Here is a 25,665-nt window from a genome sequence, read left to right as displayed (position 1 = left end):
TGTGGTCGGATACATCTGTGTGAGATGTCATTAGTCCTTTAGGGGTAGACTTTAACACGGTGGCAGTGTGGTCGGATACATCTGTGTGAGATGTCATTAGTCCTTTAGGGGTAGACTTTAACACGGTGGCAGTGTGGTCGGATACATCTGTGTGAGATGTCATTAGTCCTTTAGGGGTAGACTTTAACACGGTGGCAGTGTGGTCGGATACATCTGTGTGAGATGTCATTAGTCCTTTAGGGGTAGACTTTAACACGGTGGCAGTGTGGTCGGATACATCTGTGTGAGATGTCATTAGTCCTTTAGGGGTAGACTTTAACACGGTGGCAGTGTGGTCGGATACATCTGTGTGAGATGTCATTAGTCCTTTAGGGGTAGACTTTAACACGGTGGCAGTGTGGTCGGATACATCTGTGTGAGATGTCATTAGTCCTTTAGGGGTAGACTTTAACACGGTGGCAGTGTGGTCGGATACATCTGTGTGAGATGTCATTAGTCCTTTAGGGGTAGACTTTAACACGGTGGCAGTGTGGTCGGATACATCTGTGTGAGATGTCATTAGTCCTTTAGGGGTAGACTTTAACACGGTGGCAGTGTGGTCGGATACATCTGTGTGAGATGTCATTAGTCCTTTAGGGGTAGACTTTAACACGGTGGCAGTGTGGTCGGATACATCTGTGTGAGATGTCATTAGTCCTTTAGGGGTAGACTTTAACACGGTGACAGTGTGGTCGGATACATCTGTGTGAGATGTCATTAGTCCTTTAGGGGTAGACTTTAACACAGTGGCAGTGTCGTCCGATACATCTGTGTGAGATGTCATTAGTCCTTTAGGGGTAGACTTTAACACGGTGGCAGTGTGGTCGGATACATCTGTGTGAGATGTCATTAGTCCTTTAGGGGTAGACTTTAACACGGTGGCAGTGTGGTCGGATACATCTGTGTGAGATGTCATTAGTCCTTTAGGGGTAGACTTTAACACGGTGGCAGTGTGGTCGGATACATCTGTGTGAGATGTCATTAGTCCTTTAGGGGTAGACTTTAACACGGTGGCAGTGTGGTCGGATACATCTGTGTGAGATGTCATTAGTCCTTTAGGGGTAGACTTTAACACGGTGGCAGTGTCGTCCGATACATCTGTGTGAGATGTCATTAGTCCTTTAGGGGTAGACTTTAACATGGTAGCAGTGTTATAACGACAACTAAACATGATGGTCTTAGACAGATTGGTAAAAAACTCTCACCCTGTAAAACTCTGTATCAGTAAATAAAACATGAAAGACATGGTGTAAGAAAAAAATGATTCCCGCTTGCTTCTCAAAAATGGTTTCAATTAAGGCACTTTTTTTTAATGTCTTAACTATATAGGTATGAACAGATGAAGGGATTCCACTTTATTTTCTAATTTCTGATCCACCTCACTACCATGTGCTTTGTTTTTTCACCAATGTTCAAAGGTAAAAACTAAATTTCACCTGACTTCAGTAGTATGATCACACTATATTTCGTAAATTGTTATTTTAGTAGTACACATTATCATTTATATAGGATGACAACAGAACATTTAGGAAAGTTTATATTTCAATAGGATGACCACAGTACATATGACACATTATCATTTATATAGGATGAAAACAGAACATTTATCAGATTATTAGTAAATTATTACTCCATTAATATCAAGTCAGAATACTAAATGTCACATGGTACAAGTTTTTAACAAGTAATCTGGTTTTGATACGATTATCCGAGCTTCGGTCAATTTATTTTGTGATTAATTTGTGGTGCATTAATTGCTAGACTGGCAAGAGATTTTACACACAGCTTTCCATTATTAGAAAAACGTCTGTTTTATGTCCCCTTAATGTAATGCCCTGAGTGAATTAAATGTAAATTATTTGCCCTTGGTTGGCCTTAGTAAAATCACTAAAACATTACTTTTCAGGAAACATATGAGAAAAATCTGATGTTAATTAAATCATCCTGATTTTGTTTTTAAACAATCCATTATTTTATCAAACAAGAAGTAATCACCATTTATTACATTTTGTATAGCATACTAAAACTGAAAATTGAAAGATAATTTGTGTAATTTCTACTTTTAATTGTTAACAGTAACCTTGATCTTTGATGCAGAAAGGTGGAATGAAAACTCACTGCTTGTGTTCACATCCAGCGTATATATACTCAAAGACAAAAGTTATTGTGACATGGATTGTTTGGAGTAATAAATTTGTGAATGGATTTATGGATGTAAACCAGAGAAAATGTGCATGAAACAGCTCAAAGAAGTGCAACCAAGCAGTTGTTGCAGCGATTGTATGCTTTGTGCAAAAAACTTGGAATATTCGGGAGAAATGCTGTCCAGTGTCCACCACAAAAGGCCAGACATTCAGTCACAAATCTTTGCCACTCTGTGCAGACTTCAGAAGTCCAGAAGTCAGAAAAACACCATTAGTGAACTGTTTGATGCAATTTCGTCATGCCATGCCTCAGTGAAAATGACAAATGACAAGTCATAGGGATGTTTGAACATGGGACCTCACAGCGTGACGTCGCATGTCAATTCAACATCCACAGAAACACCATATGGCACTATATCAATAAAACAACCAGGCCAGGGACCGTCCCCGTAGCGGCCAACCACCTGTGACAACCCCTCGCCAAGACACATGGATCCGAACCAAGCATCTGTGAAACAGGTTCCAGCCAGCAACCCTCACAGCCTGTACCATCCCTTTCTCCAGTGTTTAATGGCCTCAATGAGACGATGGTGCAAGGCCTGTATCAATGCTCAAGGTGGACACACTCGCTACTGACTTCGGACATTTCTCTTTCTATGTTATAACGTTTCATACATGGCAGTAAAAACTTATCATCAATTATCTTTGTCTTTTGTGTGTTTCAATAACTTTTGCCTTTTAGTATATGTATATTTCTAGCAGCTCTATTAATCTAAACAAAATGTATTATATGAATGTCAGTGTCAAACAAAAAAGTCAGATTTAAAAAGAGGTCAAAACTTATCCACCAATAAAAACCCAGCACACAAACTGAATGTTTCACTCCATCTACCTGTAGTCAGCCAATCCTGGTAAGTCAATGTAACAGCTACAGAGATTAGGTCATGTACCTTTAAAATTCACAAACTTTTGTCATACTTTAGAAACCTTGGAACAAGGAAGAATTTCAAGAAAGGAAGGAAATGTTTTATTTAACAACGCACTCAACATATTTTATTTACAGTTATATGGCATCAGACATATGGTTAAGGACCACACAGATATTGAGAGGAAACCCACTGTCACCACTTCGTGGGCTACTCTTTTCGATTGGCAGCAAGGTATCTTTTATATGCACCATCCCAGACAGGATAGTACATACCACGGACTTTGTTACAACAGTTGTGGAGCACTGGCTGGAACGAGAAAGAGCCCAATGGGAATCGATCCTAGATCGGTCTCTTGCATCAGGCGAGCGATGTCCCACTGAGCTATGTCCAGCCCCCAGGAAGAAAGGAGGATTTGGGATTTTTCATGACACACTAACTCAACACATTTTTATTAGTTATAAAGATCAGACATATGGTTACGGTCCCCACAACCATGGTACAAATCTGTATTCAGTATTTAAATATATTTCCTGAAAATAAATTGGCTTCTTTTCCTTTGCGTTCAGGAAGAGATAAACCAGAATTCGGCACACTGCATTTTCATCATCATTACTGAAAACAACTGTCATCCCTAAGTTGTGGTCGCAATACAGTAATCCTGTACTGACATTTTTCTGTCAAAGGGGAAATTACTCCAACCAAACTGCTGTCAATGCCGACAGTCAGACTTACCATTTAGCTAATGCTGACAGAATCGGGTCATTTCTTAATGTCAGTTTCTGATACCAGACTCAAAAACAAATATTTCAAGACATTTCAAGAATAATAAACATTTATAGACTTTTTTTTTTTATTCCACTTGGCCATTACTTCTACATGTTACATAAAACTGATGTTAACACGATTTATTGGACTATCTATAATAATGCCATGTAATAATATGTAGTTGTCTTTCAACAAGTTTCTTTTCATAATTATGCAGATTGGTGAATGACATTAAAATAAAAGATAATCGACAATATACAAATCACCGTCATCAAGAAACTGTGCCATTTATTTAAGGATACTTTAATGGCAATATTGACATTGCTTGCCAAGGGTCAAAAGTAACTAATACCCACTCACCTGCACCACCAGTGTTCGAGATTAACGGTATCCCGATATCCCGGGGATACCAGAATTTAAGTTTGGATACCAGACTTCAAGAACCCAGTATCCCATCGGGATACCATATAATGTTGTTGCTGGGTCTTTTTAAACATGCGTTTTAATTTTTCGCTGAAACAATGAAAGTCCTAATTTACTGGTGAAGTAAAGTAACAGTATTTCCCCATACTCATACTCAGTCTAATGCTACACTGGAGCAATAGCGGCATAGCAATGGACTGGGAACCGCTAAGTCACTATTGTTTTTGTTGGAAGTTTCCTCCCTTCAAATTTTATTTGAGATATTGACTCCACATCTGCAAAAAATTGATACAGGTAGGTTTATCATTAGTAATGTCAGAAACACTTATAGATTACTGCTAAATATTAATTTATGTCAGTATTACGCAAAAATAGATGCAGCAAATCTTTTTGCCAATTCCATTTGATTGCGAATTTCACGAATTTCGCGATTTTGATTGCGGTGTAGCATTAGACTGGGAACGAGAACAGTGTCGTCCAAGTTTGTTATGATGTTATTTATGAATTTCATTTAAATGGGATACTAAAATATCAGGTGGGATACCAGATTTTGAAATTTTAGTATCCAACTGGGATACTGTCAACAATGTTTGATCTCGAACACTGACCACCCAGGTAGACACCACTGGATAGGAGCACCCTTTAACCGACGCTAGTTCACTGAGCCAAAAAAATAGTTGCCAATGTTTATTTTATATTTCCTTCATTTCATAATATTTAAGGATGGCAGATCTGCATATCAAGTAATAAATAAATTATTGTGGTTCGTCTTAGGATTGACTACAAATCAGCAGATCTGCAAGTTACATTGTTCTAACAAATGATAGTGGGGGGGGGGGGGGGCTAGTGATTTCTCATGGGGACTAACTTGCCTAGACTACTAGTACTAGTCTCCAGGCCAAATGAAATATTTAATTTTCACCCTTGTTTGTTACCACTTTTTAGATTATAACAAACTAATAACCATTTAACAGTCAGAGTCAAGATGACACTCCAATTAAATGTCACAGTATGAGAAAATGGCTCCTTTTGTTCATTTTCTTTTTGGAAAAAAAACCCCCACATATTGTCTTTTCTTTCATTCAGCGTTCTACATGTACATTGTGGATACTGATGAAGATAGATGCTAAATATATTGGTAACAGTTACATTGGCTGTACAATACCTATAATTTTGGTAGTATTTCTATATGTTACTAGCCATCACATTATAATATACCAATATTTTTATTTTCTTACATCAAGTGTACCAAACTGAGCAATAAAATAGTCTTTTAGAGACATAGTCTATCATAGATATAGACAGACAGACAGCAGTGCAAAAAAGACAAACCATTTTATTATTTTGCACACACGACCATAAGACATCTGATTGGATTATGTTTTACTGCTTCAGTTACCATGGTTATAAGAAGATGAAGACTGTGCCAGGCAGTAATTAGACTGTACATCACTATGGGCTGATTACTTTGCTGGCTGGACTGGCACCTGAACCAAGGGTCTGTAATATTTGTCAATGTAATAGCCCTCACAGCCAACAGAAATAAGACTTTCCAAAGCACCTGACAAAGGACTCATCACTCACGTGTTATACAGCATTTCCATCTCTGACTAACCAATAAAGAAGATTTACATTCCCATAGAAGCTAGCTACCTTTTGAATAACACTCACAATAACTGCTTATGTAGCGGCAATCAATAAGGCAAAATGAATGCATCAGTCAAATTAATACAGTTTGGCATTTATGGAAGGAGAGAAATGTTTGTATAATAACTCTATTACACTACAGAGTGGATGTTAAACACATAGTAAACCATGTGGAAAACACCCCTCACCATCACATTGCTGAGTGGCTTACTGGATATTAAACACATAGTAAACCACATAGAAAACACACACCCCTCCCTCACCATCACATTGCTGAGTGGCTAACTGGATGCTAAACACACAGTGAACACATTGAAAACACCCTCACCATTACATTGCTGAGTGGCTTACTGGATGTTAAACACACAGTGAACACATGGAAAACACCTGTCACCATCACATTGCTGAGTGGCTTACTGGATGTTAAACACACAGTAAACACATGGAAAACACCCCTCACCATCACATTGCTGAGTGGCTAACTGGATGTTAAACACACAGTGAACACATGGAAAACACCCGTCACCATTACATTGCTGAGTGGCTTACTGGATGTTAAACACACAGTGAAAACATGAAAAACACCCTTCACCATCACATTGCTGAGTGTCTAACTGGATGTTAAACATACAGTGAACACATGGAAAACACCCCTCACCATCACATTGCTGAGTGGCTTACTGGATGTTAAACACACAGTGAACACATGGAAAACACCCCTCACCATCACATTGCTGAGTGGCTTACTGGATGGTAAACACATTGAAAAACCCCTCACCATCACATTGCTGAGTGGCTAACTGGATGTTAAACACACAGTGAACACATGGAAAACACCCCTCACCATCACATTGCTGAGTGGCTTACTGGATGTTAAACACACAGTGAACACATGGAAAACACCCGTCACCATCACATTGCTGAGTGGCTTACTGGATGGTAAACACATTGAAAAACCCCTCACCATCACATTGCTGAGTGGCTAACTGGAGGTTAAACACACAGTGAACACATGGAAAACACCCCTCACCATCACATTGCTGAGTGGCCAACTGGATGTTAAACAGACAGTGGAACACATGGAAAACACCCGTCACCATCACATTGCTGAGTGGCTTACTGGATCTTAAACAAACAGTAAACACATTGAAAACACCCTCACCATCACATTGCTGAGTGGCTTACTGGATGTTAAACACACAGTGAACACATTGAAAACACCCGTCACCATTACATTGCTGAGTGGCTAACTGGATGTTAAACACACAGTGAACACATGGAAAACACCCGTCACCATTACATTGCTGAGTGGCTTACTGGATGGTAAACACACAGTGAACACATGGAAAACACCCGTCACCATGACATTGCTGAGTGGCTAACTGGATGATAAACACAGTGAACACATGGAAAATACCCGTCACCATGACATTGCTGAGTGGCTAACTGGATGGTAAACACACTGAAAACACCCGTCACCATGACATTGCTGAGTGGCTAACTGGATGTTAAACACACAGTGAACACATGGAAAACACCCTCACCATCACATTGCTGATTGGCTAACTGGATGTTAAACACACAGTGAACACATTGAAAACACCCGTCACCATAACATTGCTGAGTGGCTTACTGGATGTCAAACACATAGTGAACACATTGAAAACACCCGTCACCATAACATTGCTGAGTGGCTTACTGGATGTTAAACACATAGTAAACACATGGAAAACACCTGTCACCATCACATTGCTGAGTGGCTTACTGGATGTTAAAAACACAGTGAACACATGGAAAACACCCGTCACCATCACATTGCTGAGTGGCTTACTGAATGTTAAACACATAGTAAACACATAGTAAACACATGAAACACCTGTCACCATCACATTGCTGAGTGGCTAACTGGATGTTAAACACACAGTAAACACATGGAAAACACCCGTCACCATCACATTGCTGAGTGGCTTACTGGATGGTAAACACACAGTAAACACATTGAAAACACCTGTCACCATGACATTGCTGAGTGGCTAACTGGATGGTAAACACATTGAAAACACCCGTCACCATGACATTGCTGAGTGGCTAACTGGATGGTAAACACATTGAAAACACCCGTCACCATGTCATTGCTGAGTTGCTAACTGGATGTTAAACACACAGTGAACACATGGAAAACACCCCTCACCATCACATTGCTGAGTGGCTAACTGGATGGTAAACACATTGAAAACACCCGTCACCATGACATTGCTGAGTGGCTAACTGGATGTTAAACACACAGTGAACACATGGAAAACACCCCTCACCATCACATTGCTAAGTGGCTTACTGGATGTTAAACACATAGTAAGCACATAAAAAATACCCTTCACCATCACATTGCTGAGTGGCTTACTGGATGTCAAACACACAGTAAACACATGGAAAACACCCTCACCATCACATTGCTTAATGGCTTACTGGATGTTAAACAGACAGTAAACACACTGAAAATACCCGTCACCATGACATTGCTGAGTGGCTTACTGGATGTTAAACAGACAGTAAACACATGGAAAATACCCGTCACCATGACATTGCTGAGTGGCTTACTGGATGTTAAACAGACAGTAAACACATGGAAAATACCCGTCACCATGACATTGCTGAGTGGCTTACTGAATGTTAAACACTTAGTAAACAAATAGAGAACGCACCCCACTATTACATTGCTGAGTGGCTTACTGGATATTAAACACTTAGTAAACAAATAGAGAACGCACCCCACTATCACATTGCTGAGTGGCTTACTGGATGTTTAACACATAGTGAACATTTCCACCATAGTGATAACTACGTAGCCTATTACAGCAACAGTGTTAAGTGGATACCACATACATTAAAGATACGAAGGATACCACATACATTAAACATACAATGGATACCACATACATTAAACATATGATGGATACCACATACATTAAAGATACGTGCTCTGCCATTTCCTTTTTGACCGACTGTTCAAAATTGCGCCAAATTTCCTCAATCAAAATTGCACACCTTTTCTCTTTGGCATATTAATTGCTCCATTCAAAATTCCATAGCACCACACACACACACACACACACACACACACACACACACACACACACACACATACCCGCCTGCTACCGACTTGGTCAGGCTGCTGGTGCTCCCTTGCACCTGCCAGTGCAGGCGGTCCCTCCTCTCCCACCCCCCACCTTTCTTGTCATGGACGGAGGAGCCGGCCAAGGCTTGCTCTTGTGCCCACAACAGGTGTGCGCTACTACAGCTTGTTCTGAATGTGCACGTAAAACCCTATGACCTGAGCTGACCTAATAATGGCTTGTTATAGATGGTCATTTAATGACCTCTGATTTGACATTATCACAGCAAATGTACAAATGAAGATGTGCATACATATGTATTGTCACCCAAACCAATAAATGATCCATTTTTATCACAGTATATGCCTTGAGATTTTGTGAATTCTAATTTCACCTGTGCCATAATTAAGGAATAAATGAAGATGTGATCTGGTGATGGTCAGTCATCAAACAATCACTTAAACCGATGGAGTTTAATTTCAACTCAGGTGAAAGGGCGTCCACTTAGCAACATTCTGAATGACATGACAAAATGACAACAAAAAATGCTTACCAACCATACTTTAGGTGTTGGGGGATTTTTTTAATGTTCCCAGAAACAATTTTTTTTAGACCTTACAAATTAACCACCTCCTTTCTGTCATCAGTTAAAATATATTACATAGGTGTAGGTGTATAGTTGTGATTTGTATGTAATATAGTCAGAATGCTGATGGAAAGGAAGTGAGGTACACATTCTCTTGAAGTTCTTGTGATCGAAAGGAGGTGAGGTATGTGTTCTCTTGAAGTTCTTGTGATTGAAAGGTGACGTACGCGTTCTCTTGAAGTTCTTGTGATTGAAAGGCGGTGAGGTATGCGTTCTCTTGAAGTTCTTGTGATTGAAAGGTGAGGTATGCGTTCTCTTGAAGTTCTTGTGATTGAAAGGAGGTGAGGTACGCGTTCTCTTGAAAGTTCTTGTGGTTGAAAGGAGGTGAGGTACGCGTTCTCTTGAAGTTCTTGTGGTTGAAAGGAGGTGAGGTACGCATTCTCTTGAAGTTCTTGTGGTTGAAAGGAGGTGAGGTACACGTTCTCTTGAAGTTCTTGTGGTTGAAAGGAGGTGAGGTGCGCGTTCTCTTGAAGTTCTTGTGGTTGAAAGGAGGTGAGGTACGCGTTTTCTTGAAGTTCTTGTGGTTGAAAGGAGGTGAGGTACGCATTCTCTTGAAGTTCTTGTGATTGAAAGGAGCTGGTACTGTATACAAATCAAGCACCTTGACGGCATGACCACCATGCCATCATGCCATCATCACTAATATGTTCCTGTTGACCTTTAAAGATGGACCAGGATCGGTATGTATGGTAATAATATACTGAACAAATGCAACATCAATAATTATACATGTGTATCTCAAGAGTGCAAGCACTCAGTACGATCACGTAACCATAGTAACTCAGCTAATGTGCAAACATGTTCACTAATGATGCCAGTTATCTTTTTTAAACCTCATTTTCCTGATGCAGAAAGACTATAAAATTATGCTATTTATATTTTAACTTTAAGAGGTGTGTGGGATTTGTATTTTCTTGATAAAGAAAGCTGATGCAGTTTATATGTAAATATTGCATGTACTGTAATGTCAATACACTCACTAGATGTTACCACATATGTCAAAGTATATACTGTTGTAAATATGTGTACACTGGAAATGTGTTTTTCTTAAATTGAAAGTGACAAATTATTAAGTATTTAAGCTTTTATTATTTCTCACAGCACATGTGTGTTGGAAATTGGTAGTGTAATCATTATCAATCACGGGTTATAATTGTTTAGCATCAGATTATTTCTTGCGATATGTATATTTACAGATTGTTCCTAAACAAATTGTCTTCGTTTTTGTTTGTTCATTGGGGGTTTGTTTAGGTGCAGGTTTTTTGTTGTTGTTGGGTTGTTTTTTTTTGGGGGGGGGGGGGGGGGGGGGGACATGGGGATGTTTTAAGTATGTTTTGTCTAAGTTAAACACATGTTCTATACATAAGTTAGATAACAGAAATTTACTTTTTATGGCCAACATTCAAGACAGATTAGATGGTTACTTGACAATTATCAGTAATTATGACCCAAACACCACTATAACAAAACCCATTTAATTCAGGCTTTTTAATAACTTTTATAAAGCAGCCTTTATTGTTAATTGAAATGAAATATGACAACAACTTTCCAAAACAGTTTATCTGGCTTTATGTTCAGTTTATTATGGAGTTAACCCTTAAGCCTGGAGGCTTAGCAACACCACCAGTCCAAACTGTTCATGGTCCCAGAAAGCTCCAGCCAGCTTTGCCCGAGTTTGCCAAATCGGACTTCCTGCTTTGACATCTAATGAACAGCCTGTGTTATAATTGGTCGCCAGGGAAGACCCGCTAAAATGCAATTGTTACTCGAGACAAGTAATTACTTGCCCTCTGCACCACAGTGGTTAATAATACATCTTTGTTCTTAACTGGCAAAGTGATTCAAGAGATTTATGTCTTAACTGTCCATGAAAAGTACTGCATTAGGTGGACATGGTAATGAGATAAGTAAAACAGTCTGGCAAAGTAAAGACCAACTGACAGTGAACTTTACTTCTTTCAGACACTGAAAACAACAGCTTGTCTTAACAATAATAGACATTTTGTTTAATGCTGACCAAGTTTAAAGCACAACAGAGTATTCACCTGACTGGTTATGTCGTGAGGAAGGAAGGAAGGAAATGTTTTATTTAAGGATGCACTCAACACATTTTATTTACGGTTATATGGCATATGGTTAAGGACCATACAGATATGAGAGAGGAAACCCACTGTTGCCTCTTCATGGGTTACTCTTTTCGATTAGCAGCAAGGGATCTTTTATATGCACCATCCCATAGACAGGATAGCACATACCATGGCTTTTGATGCACCAGTCGTGATGCACTGGCTTGAGCGAGAAATAGCCCAATGGGCCCACTGACAGGGATCGATCCCATATCGACTGTGCATCAAGCTAGTGCTTGACCACTGAGCTACATCCTGCCCCCAGTTATATTGTGAGTGTAACATATACATGTATTATATGTGACTACCAATGGAAAGAGCACACCACTGACCATGACAGAGCTGTGATCTGAGAGGGACGTGCCTGAAACCATAAGGGTAAAGGGGTACGTAAGTAGAATTCAGGATCAGGTGGAAAGAAATAAGACATCACATAAACACTAATACTGGCCTAGGTGGTGACATGTTTACGGCATCGGACATATGTACATGAGTTCGTATCCCGATACAGGCTTCCAGCCAGAGTGAGTTTGAACGCCACCACACCCTCTTCTCTTTCACTAACCATAACAACTAACCACTAACCCATTGTCCTGTACAGACAGACAGCTGAGGTGTGTGTCAAGGATAACATGCTTGCACCTTAATTGCATATAAGCACAAATATAAGTTGAAATAAAATGAAATGAACAGTAACAGGAGAGTAGTCAGAAAGTTAACAGTGTCATTGACATCTCAATCAAAGTGTCAGGAAGTTAACAGTGTCATTGACATTTCATCCATAGTGTCAGGAAGTTAATAGTTTCACTGACATCTCATTCATAGTGTCAGGAAGTTAACAGTGTCATTGACATCTCATTCATAGTGTCAGGAAGTTAACAGTTTCACTGACATCTCATTCATAGTATCAGGACGTTAACAGTGTCACTGACATCTCATTCATAGTGTCAGGAAGTTAACAGTTTCACTGACATCTCATTCATAGTGTCAGGAAGTTAACAGTTTCACTGATATCTCATTCATAGTGTCAGGAAGTTAACAGTTTCATTGACATCTCAATTAAAGTGTCAGGAAGTTAACACTTTCACTGACATTCAAACTCTTACCACAGACATTTAATCCATACCTGTGATGTCACACTATAACTGTATATTAATTTTCAAGAATCTACAGCCGAGGGCAATGAAGCCACACAACTGCATCATCAAATGAACATATAATATAACTTTATAAATGTGATACTAGTCATAGTAGAGTCAAGTCGGGTAATTTTGTATGGTCGGCTAACTGTGTACACCAAAATAAAACATGTTATACATTCTAATATTTCTATGACTTTGTGTTTTCATTACCCAGAATATTGATACGTCATCTTGAAATAATTTCCAGGGCATTTCTAGCTATTTAAATCTATATTTAAGCTTAGCTGGAGGTGTTACACACTGATTGGCATGGAGTTCTTCCCACAACACAGCTGAACAAGCCACCCTTGACAAGAAAGGCACCAACTGTTGATATCCACTACACCAGTTAGTATGTGTAATACACATATCCTGAATAAATCATGAATATTGGGTATTTTTGTGATATTAAATATTAATATTTTAAGTTAATAAATGTTATACATGTTCAATTGTTGTTATAAAAGCAAACAAATTTTACACATAAAAAGTGTACAGAATTAGCCTCCATCATTTGAAGATACTTTTACAGCTGTGATAAATTCTGTACACACACCCAGAAACCAAAATTATGCTCACATAGGTGAATAGTCTATATTCAGCATGTTTTGTTTGTTTATTTTGTTTGGTTAAAATGTTGTTTCTCTCCATGTAGTAATATACTACTTTTAAGGTCAAATGTAGATTGTTGATTAAACTATACCAAGGTGCAGATCCATGGGGTCTGGACTCACGAGCTGACAACAAAACTGTTTTTATCAGTTATTTTAAAGGGCCTAATAACGTAGTAGGTTGTAATAGTTCCCTTCGAGCATTATAATTATAGAAAGTATATATAAATTTAGGAACTTTCTGCTAATTAAACAATTTCAAAATACAGATAATTCATCTAAGTTTGTCTTAGTAAAAATAAAAAATAATAAACTAAACAAATTACTATCCGCAAACATGTTTTTTTTTTTTTTTTTTTTTTTTTTTTTTTACTAAAACAAATTTCGATTTATCAATACTTTGCAATTGTGTAATTAGCTGAAAGTTCCTAACTTTATATATACTTTCTATATTTATAATACCCGAAAGGAATTTATAATCTAAAAAAAAAGACTAAAAACTAAGTTATTTGGCCCTTTAAAGGCATACTGTCACAGGTTTAAGGACCTTATTTCTCTAAAAATTGATAGTAAATGATAATTACATTAATTTTTGGTAATAAAATCTAGCTATCGCATCACCATAATTTAACCATGATGGAGTAAAATCCATATCAACCCTCTTGGCAATGTTAGTTTTTGAATTATGGACCATTGCCATAATTCAATCATTTAAAAAAAATATCATTAGTAAGTGGAGTATGGTGGTTACATAGATGGTTGAATAAAGTACATTTAGAGACAAATCAAATTTATATTTGTTTAGGTAATACTTTGTCAGGCCATTTAATAAGTCAGTGGTCTGTGACAATATGCCTTTAAAGTGCTAATGTGCAATGTTTTGTCATGTATACAGCGAATCTACTCCTGGATCCGAGCCTGAAACCATACATCTGTCATTATCAAATGCAGTCCAAATATATCGGCCTGGTGAGATTTTATTCATAGCTGACCAAATATACGACTTACCCGATATAGTGTATGAAATTACCCACCTGGTGTACAAAATTAATTACCCGCTTCCAATATCAGACAGCAAACCATTCGTAAACAGAGCATACTTAAAATGTTCAACATTTTACACTTCACAAAAGGGAGATCATTCAATATTAGTATTGTTTAGGCATACCATCTGTCTATATTGTGCTGTACACAAACTTTCATCCAAACCAGTAGGGAATTACCCAACTCGTCTCTAATGTATAAAGATGAAATACAATGATGTTTGTCAAATATTAAATCTGAAATCATAGATTACATGCTTAGCATGTGTAACACACTTAATGCTTAGCATGTGTAACACACTTAATGCTCTGTGAATTTTACCAGTTGAATCATTCAGGTTAGGTCCAAAAGTATTAATACTTTCATTAGTATTCTTTGCCATTTTAACCAATTTTAAAAGTAAAAAAAAATTAAATAGTAGTTAATTTGGCAGTCACGTTAAATTTCATTTATGAATAATGGACAAGTTGGAGAATGCATTCCAAAGAGTGAATTTGTGAAAAACAATTAGCTTGCCCCTATGGGGCCCGTTAATTCTTTTTCATTACTTCACACTTTGGCGTGTGTTTTCCGTTACTCAATTCCACATTACATCTCTGTACTTTGTACAAATGTTACCACTAATAATATCTGAAATACGGCCTACAACACAACTAATTTACTAATCAAGACAGCAACATTTTGAACCACTTGTTCCAATTTTAATGTTATTTTCTTATCAAGACATGCCCCATCTGGACTTACTTGTAAATCCTTTATCCATCTATTGAACATTTTCAGTTTCATTTTTAAAAATAAAATGACACTGTGTCATGGGCAGCACCATTAGCAGGATGGATGTGATTTAAAAAAAAAAAAAGACTGGGAATTAGGGGAGATCTTTTCCAAATGAAATTAATAGTGACTTTTGGGGCATTTTATACCGACTCAAATATTAAACAATGTATCAACAATGTTTTGTTGCTAAATGTTATAGCAGATTCTAGGAAGCATTTTAGCTGCTTGCTGCATGTAATATCAAACCCTAGTTTCTGATGTACCTTCAAGTATTTATTATTAAGTTTGGTTGGAATGGGAAAACCCAAAACAGACTACATAAGACTGAAGGACCTAGAGAGTTCTGAAAAAGAACTCTTACTGTACTTAGTAACATTGATACTCATTTAACAAAGGAAATGAAAGTGGTTTCAGCATTACAAGTCTTCGTGCCACCCAGAAATAGATTCAGCTGCAGACACATTACACATGGAGGGCATCTCTGTCCATCAATTGTGTAAGAGATTGATTTAACAAACTCATCACTTAGCTCACTGTCTCTACCATAGATCACACGGTGGGGGGCAGATTGTAGCTCAGTGATAGAGCACTCGCCTGAAGTGATATTGGTCTGTATGATGATCACCCGTGAATGATGGACTCGGGACAGCCCATCTCCAGTGAGCAACAAGCGGACCATTGCAGGTGAGCAACAACTGGACCATCGCAGGTGAGCAACAACCGGACCATCGCAGGTGAGCAACATGCGGACTATCCCAGGTGAGCAACAACCGGACCATCACAGGTGAGCAACAAGCGGACCATCCCAGGTGAGCAACAACCGACCATCCCAGGTGAGCAACAACCACACCATCACAGGTGAGCAACAACCGCACCATCCCAGGTGAGCAACAACCGGACCATCACAGGTGAGCAACATGCGGACCATCCCAGGTGAGCAACAACCGAACCATCACAGGTGAACAACAACCGGACCATCACAGGTGAGCAACAACCGGACCATCACAGGTGAGCAACAACCGGACCATCACAGGTGAGCAACAACCGAACCATCACAGGTGAGCAACAACCGGACCATCACAGGTGAGCAACATGCGGACCATCCCAGGTGAGCAACAACCAAAACCATCACATTGAACATTTGTGGGTTATGCGAAAACAAATTCAGGTAACCCATGTCATTTTTACATAGCCCATTACGGCCATGTAAATGATGTCGTAAATAAAATGCACGAACGAAAAATGGGTTATGTAAAACTATAATTATGTGTGTGTGTGTAGCCCCCACTTTTTGGCACCTTCCTACACCACAGCTACTAATCAGTTTTCATTTGTAACCGAGTTGTGCTCATGACGCATATAAAACAACAAGCAGAATAAATAACATCATATTATTTTAAACAGGTGTCTGAATTTATAGTTTTATTGTTTTAGACAGATCGGTATGATGCAATACAGGTATGAACACATACAAATAATAATCTGATTTATCTTGCTACCTACACCTGACGTCCAATAGCCGATGCTCGTTGTGGTTTCTTGTTTGCTGTATAATATGCAATCGTAGAACATGTGCCAGTGCATGTGTTGTTGTTTTTTAAATTAGGTGTCATACTTATCAACCACCTTAAATAATTGTTGTAATCCCCAGGGATGAAGTGGTCACTGCAGATCCTATCCCATCGTGATGGTCCTTTCCATTATGCACAGGTTCAGTTTAAGAACTGCTTCCATGCAAACCCTATGATTGTCGGTTTGTCTAAAGTTTGGAAAAACTGCAGCTTTGATACATCCAATTAGCTTTTGCTAACTGTTACCCTCACTAAATAAAGAATTTATTATAATTATTATTATAAACACAAAACAATGGTTCACCATATTTTACATTTGAAAATTTTCCAGAAGAATATTCCATCCATAAAATTCAATTCACTAGAATAAAAATTTTGCATTTTAAAAAAACGTGTTCCAAATCGAACGTGTGAAAAGGTCAGGTCAGGTGTGAAAGGCTGTGCACAATAACGCTTTCATAGTATGCTGCATAGCAAGTCACAGGGTCACGTGACTTAGCTCATGGAGTTTTGGCAAGCAATGGGAAAAACACAACTTTTTATTGCAAATATATTAAAAACGGGTAAATTTTTTGGAATTTTATTCATTGATATTTCATATATATTGTAAAAGGTATATGTAGATACCAAACAATAGTGAATTATGTTAAGCCTGGACCTTTAATCTTTTTATAGCCAATGCTAACACAATAGTTCAGTTTATGGCAGTAGTCAAAGGCGGACAGTGAAGACAGGTGGTTGCTTAATACAGGTTTCCACTTTTACAATATAATTTATTTATTTGTATTGTTTGTACTATTATTGGCACATATTTTTAAACCAAATATTTACTTGATTCCAACTTTAATTAGCTTAGAACAATTTGATTCTAAACGTACCATATATTCATTTTGAATCAAGCATTGTGATCACTGAAGTTGATCATAATAAGCAACAGATAGTTACAAGTACCATTTAAACAAAGCAAAGCACTAAAAATGTGCTTTCATAATGAATAGCAGATAACTACATAGATAATGCAAAGTAAGGCTGTTGTAGTTATCTCCCCTGTCCTTAATTAAAAACCAATTTAAGTGTTCCAGTATATTATAGTATGCAATAGGCAATGTGTACAATGCTATATATCTGTAGAATGCTTGAATATAATTTCTGGTATAAAGTGTTATTATTAGTTTGGTGTTTAGTAAGTAATGGGCAGGCTTTCTGCCAGAGGGTACGGACGGTAACAATTACGTACCCTAGAATCTTACAAATTAATAGATATATATATTTTTTTTTTTTAGACAGATGATAGTGACAGACCTGCAATTTAAAATTTGTCAAAGTACATGAAATGCAGTGTCCAGTTTCAAATTATTATTTTCTGGTAGAAAGCCTGATGTGGCCATAGACCACAATTCATTACGCTATATGTTTCTATATAGCCTTAGTGGCTATAACATGTTTATTAATATCAGCAGGTCCATGGATTTTTGTATGTACCTTTGCCTGCCTGGGGGACACATACCATGAAAAGGACAACCCCTGTTGTCCAGCTCTTTCTCCCAGGATATTGGTTTAAACAAACACACCCATTAAACCTGGCCGGAGCACACCCATTTTACACAAAAAGCACTTGGGAATTTGTCCAAATTCTGAAATGGAAAATCATCATCTCTACACCTGCTATATGGTATGTATTAAACACAGCACTTATACATGCTTCAATGATGGAACTGACAATAATGCTACTCACCCATTCTATGGGCTTGATGAAGCCCCTTGGCTCCTTCAAAACACTTGGGTTGAAGGCCGACATAACCTGAAATATCACAATAAAAGTTTATTTTGATCTATTTTTCAGAAGTTTTATTCCTGATACCAGGAAGATGCCAATACTGTATTTAAGTACCTGGAATAAGCCCAGGGCACCAAAACTACTCTTCAAGAGCTTAGCATGGAGTGGGCTTTTTAAAAGATCCCTTGCTGTTTAGTAATAAGAAGCAGGTTTCTTCTCATATTAACATTAATTTCTGCCCTGGATAGGCAGTCGAGGCAGCTGGACCGCGTCCAGGACAGACATGCTTGAACCTTAATTGGATAGAAGCACATAAATAAGTTATAACTAATCATTTTTTAAATAAAATTGAAAAAGAAGGGTTCTATATTTATCTGTCCAACAATAACATTTAAAAAATTGTTTAAATGAATATGATCTTTCCTTGTGAATGAAATGGTAGACTTACCCATTTTATAATTTAGAATGTTAGTTTTATTCTGTAAGAATAAGTACTTCTAAATCCAGTATTAAAGTACACACTTGGTTTGATGCAATCAATTGGTCCAATGAATCCCAGTGACCATTTACAAAAAATAATTAAATGAATTGAGATTTTACCGACATATTTCATCATTTGATTTGGCAGTAAACTTCATCAGTATCGGTAAAAACTCCCTCCCCTAGCTTATCAGAAGGTCCCTAAATTTCTACAAGGCTAGTTTGTCGCTGGAGTAAATCGGAAAACATCGACAATTGGAACTCTTCGCCCGATATCTCACAAAAGTTACCGAACTTGCCTTTTAATTTGAAGGGAAGTAACTCCATCAATCAATGTGGCTCGTAAACAAAATTAATATAGAACAATTTGATTTATAACGACACCAAATTAGTGCTTGTGATAGTTTTGGAACATTTTTGTGGAAATCAGTTATATTAAAAACAATTTTGGACATAATAAACAGATTTAGGGTAAGCAGATTCAAATCAGGGTCGGTCGGGTAACCAGAAACAAACAATACTTTATGAAATACCTAATATATTTTGTGAGTATTTCATAAAGGCAATTTTAGAATTAATTATTGAAAAGGGCTTGTTTAATCTAACAGCATCATGGTGCTGATTAAGGCAAGATGCAATCTAATTAAAATTAGCTCCACTATTACATGTGGATCTAACACCAGCCAGTTGGAACTCATGTCCACCAATCAAAACCTTACTTGCAGAATCATGCCAGGGTAACAGGTGGAAATTTTCCCAGGTTTGATTTTGTTTCTCATAATTTTAGACTAATAAAATATTAAATTTAAAAAAAAAAAGAGAAAATGTACCATTCTTCAAATATATATCATATAAAAATATTATTGCTAGATACATTATATTTATTGACATTTGTCTATGAAGCCAAAACAAGTGTGTGAAAAGTGACTATCGTCAACCATATAGTCTGTCCCATCCTCCTACAAAAATGTTTTTTGTAAATAACTTCAGTTTGGTTTGACGTAAGAAGAAAAGTAAATGTGTTTTGGATATAACAAAACAGTACTATTTTTGTATGCAAGGTGCAAAACAATTGACTCAGAAATAAATAACTTGTACAAGGTTGAAAATTAGCAGTCACCCGGTCACCATCGCAACCTTTAGTGGCTAAGGGTGACTAAGAATTTTATAAAGATAGTCTGTTGGGCGACCATCAATTTTAGGGTCTGGCGAACATGGAACCAGTTAAAATAGAAATGCAATGAAACTGAACTGAATGTGACAAAACACACTGCATCTGTGCTGGCGCTAACTACACATCTGGCAGCAAAAGACCTTGAATATGCTCTATATTTTAACAGCGGCAGACTCACCAGACCCAGACTCAGCTTCTGTGGTTTTGGGCCGGGAAATATAAAGCTAAAAACATATTGCAGACACTGCAAGTATTTGTTTAAATCTGGAAGTCACTGGCCTATTGGAATGGACTGGATACATGATAATTATCAAGTAGACATACTTTTTGACTATTGTTATTCAGTGTTATGGTAAAAATAAATCATATTTAATTAGCTTACAGGTATATTATTCTGGAACAAAATCAAAATCTATCCTGTAGTTTTAACTCACACTAATGTGAGTGCATACCCGCATATAACAATAACAATGTGATTTTCCATAACTACAGGGATTATTCCAAAGGACAGTTACCAAGTAATTGATTGTCGTTATTTGTATTGTTTTAAGTTTAAGTGATTTGCATGAAATAAGAACATATACGATCTAAAGTACTGACACCAAGACTTACATGACATAACCTTTTGACACAAATGGACTATATACGGTAAACACATGGTTATTATTCAACAAAGAACATTCTAGTTTTGATTTTGGCTGTGCGTTTAAATTTCAATGTAATAATTGGAGGGCTAGTTGAATTTGAGATGGGCCATTAAGATTTTTCTTCAATTGCCCCTGCTGGCGACCATGTTAGGTTTCAACCCTGCTTGTACTTTTCAATTCTGCTTGTACTAAATTTCATAGTATGCAAAAAAAGTGTTCTCTGTGGGATGGACTATAGATAATACTAACAGGGGTGCACAAATCTGTTGTCCGCGCCCCTGGGACAACTAAAATATGTTGCGGGCAACCATTCTTTGTCAAACAGTTGCCCAACGTGCAACCATGAAAATCATAAAGCAAGTTGCAACTAAAATGAAAAACAAAACTTCACGACACTTGGACAGTCACAGGCAATTCAAAAGTATCGGCACCCACAACTTGACTGACAGGATGTAAATATCCACCCTAACACTGCCATCCACTCAGCATCCACCGTTTGGAAAAGCCATATGCCAGATAATTTGTCCCCAAACTAGCTGGTTCCTCAGGGTTTTTTTAATGACAGTTTAAAATTATTTTAATAAAACTTTTATGAAATATGTGGGCAACCAAATCTCAGTTACTGGTTGCCCGGTGGGCAACCATCACAATTTCACATTTGTGCACCCCTGTACTAAACCAAATAACTTCCAGCTGGGTCAAAGTTTGAGGTGCACCAAACTTTTGATAGAGAAGTTAACACCAGGGGGTGTTGTGCAAGCTAAACCACAAAAATGTAAATGCTGCGATATCGTGAGCAAGGAGTATACCATTTTCTTCAGTTAATACTTTGAGGTAGGGGTTGTAGTAATGATATTTATGGGTCATAGTTTGGTTGATATATTGCATATAGCGTTTTTAAACACAAACGTTAACATGGTCGCTTATGGGATTTTATTTGATATAGTCTTATCCTGGCGTCATGTGTTTTCAATACGATAAGCAAAAAATTAAAATATAATAAAAACAATACTTCATACCTGTATACAATAATACTTTACCTTTCTCAAGTCACATTAGTTTATTGTGAAAAACAGTGATTTCCCATGAACGTCGAGTTTTCCTAAAAAAAACTAGCTGCTAAGTTGTACAGGTGTTTCTGCTATATTTTCACAAACGTCATATGTTTTTGATAGTTTCATTGGCTGTCTATTTTTGTCCTTGTTATGGTAGTGTAGGGTCTATACTCCGTGCAATAATTTACATCAAAATCTTCTTTTGAAAATAAATTCATAAAATGTTTGTAACTCGTAAAAACAATTTAATAATCTTCAGACCAATAGACAGTGTTCACTGAAAACATATTTACATTAGGTTTTCATTAAATAGGTTAATGTCTAATCATCTTGTTATACGTATCAAAGGCACCAAAATTCAGATTGTAACCTTAAGTACTCTGACGGCGATATAGAACTATATATAAATTTCAAAACATCTAATTCCACCAAACCACCTTTATTTGTAGTAAATGTAAATGCACATGTAAACATGCCCCCCACCAGAATTACCGAAAAGAACTTTGTTGTAAATGACATAAGAGGAAACCCAGACAGCCTTCCATAAATTTTATTGTTTAGTGTAATGATCACGTGGTATATCGTCTATCTTTGGCAGGTCAGATGTCAGTGTTGCAGACGATAACTTTGCAGGGATTTGTAATACCTGGATTTCGCTATGTGAGGCATTTCATTAATACCAAAATACTGCATTACAAAAACTGACAACATGCACACTATTTATGGTATTATAATTAAAACATAAAGTTGGCAGCTTGACTTTAAGCATTTTCAATAAAGAGTGAAAAAAAGACACTCAGTTGTTTATGTTCAGGCTGATATTGACGTAATCTCTCGATACATGCGGTTACAAACAAAGTATCGAAAACATATGTTGATCGAAATCGTATGATGGTACAGTACCTATGTACTGTCTATAGGTCTTCTGTCAATTTTTGCTAAATGGAGTTATTTCCCCTTAATAAAAAAGTTTATTTTAGGGGTTTGTGGCCAACTTAAATTTTTTATTTTTAAATAGTTCTTTTAAAAGGTATTCCAGCAGTACGGCAAAAAACCGCTATCATTCTTCTCATATTTAGAAAGTCCCTTCCTAAACTAAAGATAGTCCTTCCGTGGTCCACTGGTTTGTGGTGAAGTTAGGCCTACTTGGAGTATAAACAGCATAAAGTATCAAATGACTGGCATTTACTTTATTTAATGCATGTATTTTGTTACTGAATAATTATATTTACAATAACAAAAATGCCATTAAAATAAATATGCAAACCTGCCCAGCCGTCTCCATCTTGTTTCTGTTTGTAATAAAGGTGAAGGTTACCGGAAATAAATATTTGGCATGACTCAACTAATCGAGATCGAGCTCGGGTCACCCCTTAGCTCTCCCTCCTCCTCTTATTGATATGTTGTAGGGGGGAGGGGGGGGCTAGAGAGGACTGTATTTAATACTTCGGTAATCGCCGACGATCAAATGGTAGACAGCTACTGTGTCTAAAATACACATTTCCCCCTAAATCTGATGCCAAAGAGCTTTACTTGGATTATTCTCGAGCCCAGTAGGCCTACCCTCTATATCAAAGGCTCTAAAGACTTAACCATATCCCCAAAACTACCCTAACCACTGAAAGGGGGGTACGGTCCTATTCTGTTTTTGATATTGTAAATGATATTGTAAGTGATATCACCTCAAATATACGACTGTTTGCTCATGATACTTCGCTGTATATAACTGTTGAAAATCCTAATGCATGTTGTAAAATTTGAAACTAATAGATGGGGGAAAAAATGGTTAGTAAAATTTTGTCCTAATAAAACTGAAACAATGACTTTCAATCGTAAAAATGTAAGCACTGATAATCCTAGGTTATTCTTAGACAATGTTCAGATATCTGAGGTTGAGGTTCATAAACATTTGGGTCTAACGTTTCCAAAATCTGAAGATTGGGACTGTCATAAAAGATATTGTGGATAAGGCCAGTAAAATGATAAACTGTCTTCGTTCATTCAAATTTAGATTATCTAGAAGGGCATTAGAAAAAAATATACAGATCATTCATTCTTCCCATATTTGACTATGCAGATATCATCTGGGACAACTGTTACTCTCTATCAGGCAAACATTCGTAAAAATCTCCAATTCGATGCTCTCCGTACAATTTTGGTGCCGTTAGAGGAACATCTCACCAATTGTTATATAGAGAAACCGGTTTCATACCTTTACTAGAAAGGAGGAAACGTCACAAACTCGGTATTATGTATAAACTTTCAAATAACATGTTACCAACTTGTTCAACCTTACAACAACCTCGCTCTGCTGCTGAACGCAATGAATACCATACGCATAATGCGGAGAACCTGCAAACATATGTTTGTCGAACAAAATTGTTTTCGAACTCCTTTCCTTCTGCAGTAAAATTATGGAACAATCTGTTGCCTGATATTAGAAATTCTTCTTCACTAAAATTGTTTAAAATACAAATGAACAAACACGACTCTGCTGTTCCAACCCATTTCTATAAAGGTGATAGGCAACAGATTCTACATATCCGACTCCGTTTGGGTACCAGTGACTTGAATGGTCACAAATTTGTACGACACGTGACAGATACCCCTTCTTGTATTTGTGACCATCCAGTTGAAGATGCTAAAAAAAAATTGTGTTTTTGTCCAACATACGCTGCAGCTCGCAATACCCATTTACTGGAACTATTATAATCTCAAGTGTCATACTTTACTATTTGGAAATTCTAATTTAAGTGTCGAAGATAATATCTCTATATTTAAATATGTTCAAAATTTTCTTATTAATAGTAAGCGTTTCGAGATCAATTAATCATTTAACCATTCTATTTGCTATTTATTCTGTTTCTTTAACACCTTCCTCTCTTCTACCCCCCCCCCCCCAACTATCCGTGTTATTTTTATTGTAATATTGCTCTAGCCATCTTGATGTATAACATGCATATTTGTTTAAATGTAGGGAGAGGCCTTAATATAGGCACTTGCCTGTTGGCCAGTCCCAGATTTGATCTGCTAATAAATATTGTTTAAACCAAAGGGGGATACGGGTCGAACTCATGCCTCAGTCATGACATTAAGCTTACATGTTGTTAACCAGTACAAACGCTACTTGAAGAAACTACGCCTCTATGCGAAATGAACATGCGTTGTATTTTTTTTTTTTTGTGGCGACGCAGAGCAAAGTGTCTGCCTACGTGACATAAGTTTAATGTCATGACTGGACTCGAGAATAATCAAACTAATGCTCTGTGACATCAGATTTAGGGGTGTGTGTGTTTTAGACAAAATCTGACAGTTTGTATCCGATCCGTCAGTGCTCCGCCCCCCCCCCCCCCCCATCTATGCGAAATGAACATGCGTTGTATTTTTTTTTTTTTGTGGCGACGCAGAGCAAAGTGTCTGCCTACGAGACATAAGTTTAATGTCATGACTGGACTCGAGAATAATCAAACTAATGCTCTGTGGCATCAGATTTAGGGGGGGGGGGGTGTTTTAGAC

General features: G+C 37.4%; 1 protein-coding gene across 2 annotated transcripts in view; it reads right to left on the bottom strand.

Annotated features, from left to right (window-relative positions):
• Nucleotides 1–23,456, bottom strand: part of LOC121367441 (synaptophysin-like) — a 121,668-nt gene extending 98,212 nt beyond the window's left edge. For both annotated transcript variants that reach the window (XM_041491618.1, XM_041491617.1), the window contains exons 1-2: nt 23,417–23,456; nt 18,752–18,817 (exon numbers count right to left, since the gene is read on the bottom strand). In XM_041491618.1, coding sequence (XP_041347552.1) covers nt 18,752–18,817; nt 23,417–23,434 — 84 coding nt within the window. In that variant the 5' untranslated portion in view covers nt 23,435–23,456. The remainder of the gene's footprint in view (nt 1–18,751; nt 18,818–23,416) is intronic.
• Between the last annotated feature and the right edge of the window lie 2,209 nt (nt 23,457–25,665).

This window comes from Gigantopelta aegis, chromosome 3 (genome assembly GCF_016097555.1).
Source record: "Gigantopelta aegis isolate Gae_Host chromosome 3, Gae_host_genome, whole genome shotgun sequence".
NCBI classification, from domain to species: Eukaryota; Metazoa; Mollusca; class Gastropoda; order Neomphalida; family Peltospiridae; genus Gigantopelta; species Gigantopelta aegis.
Note: the sequence above shows the minus strand (reverse complement) of the source record. Positions and strands in the feature narration are given on the sequence as shown.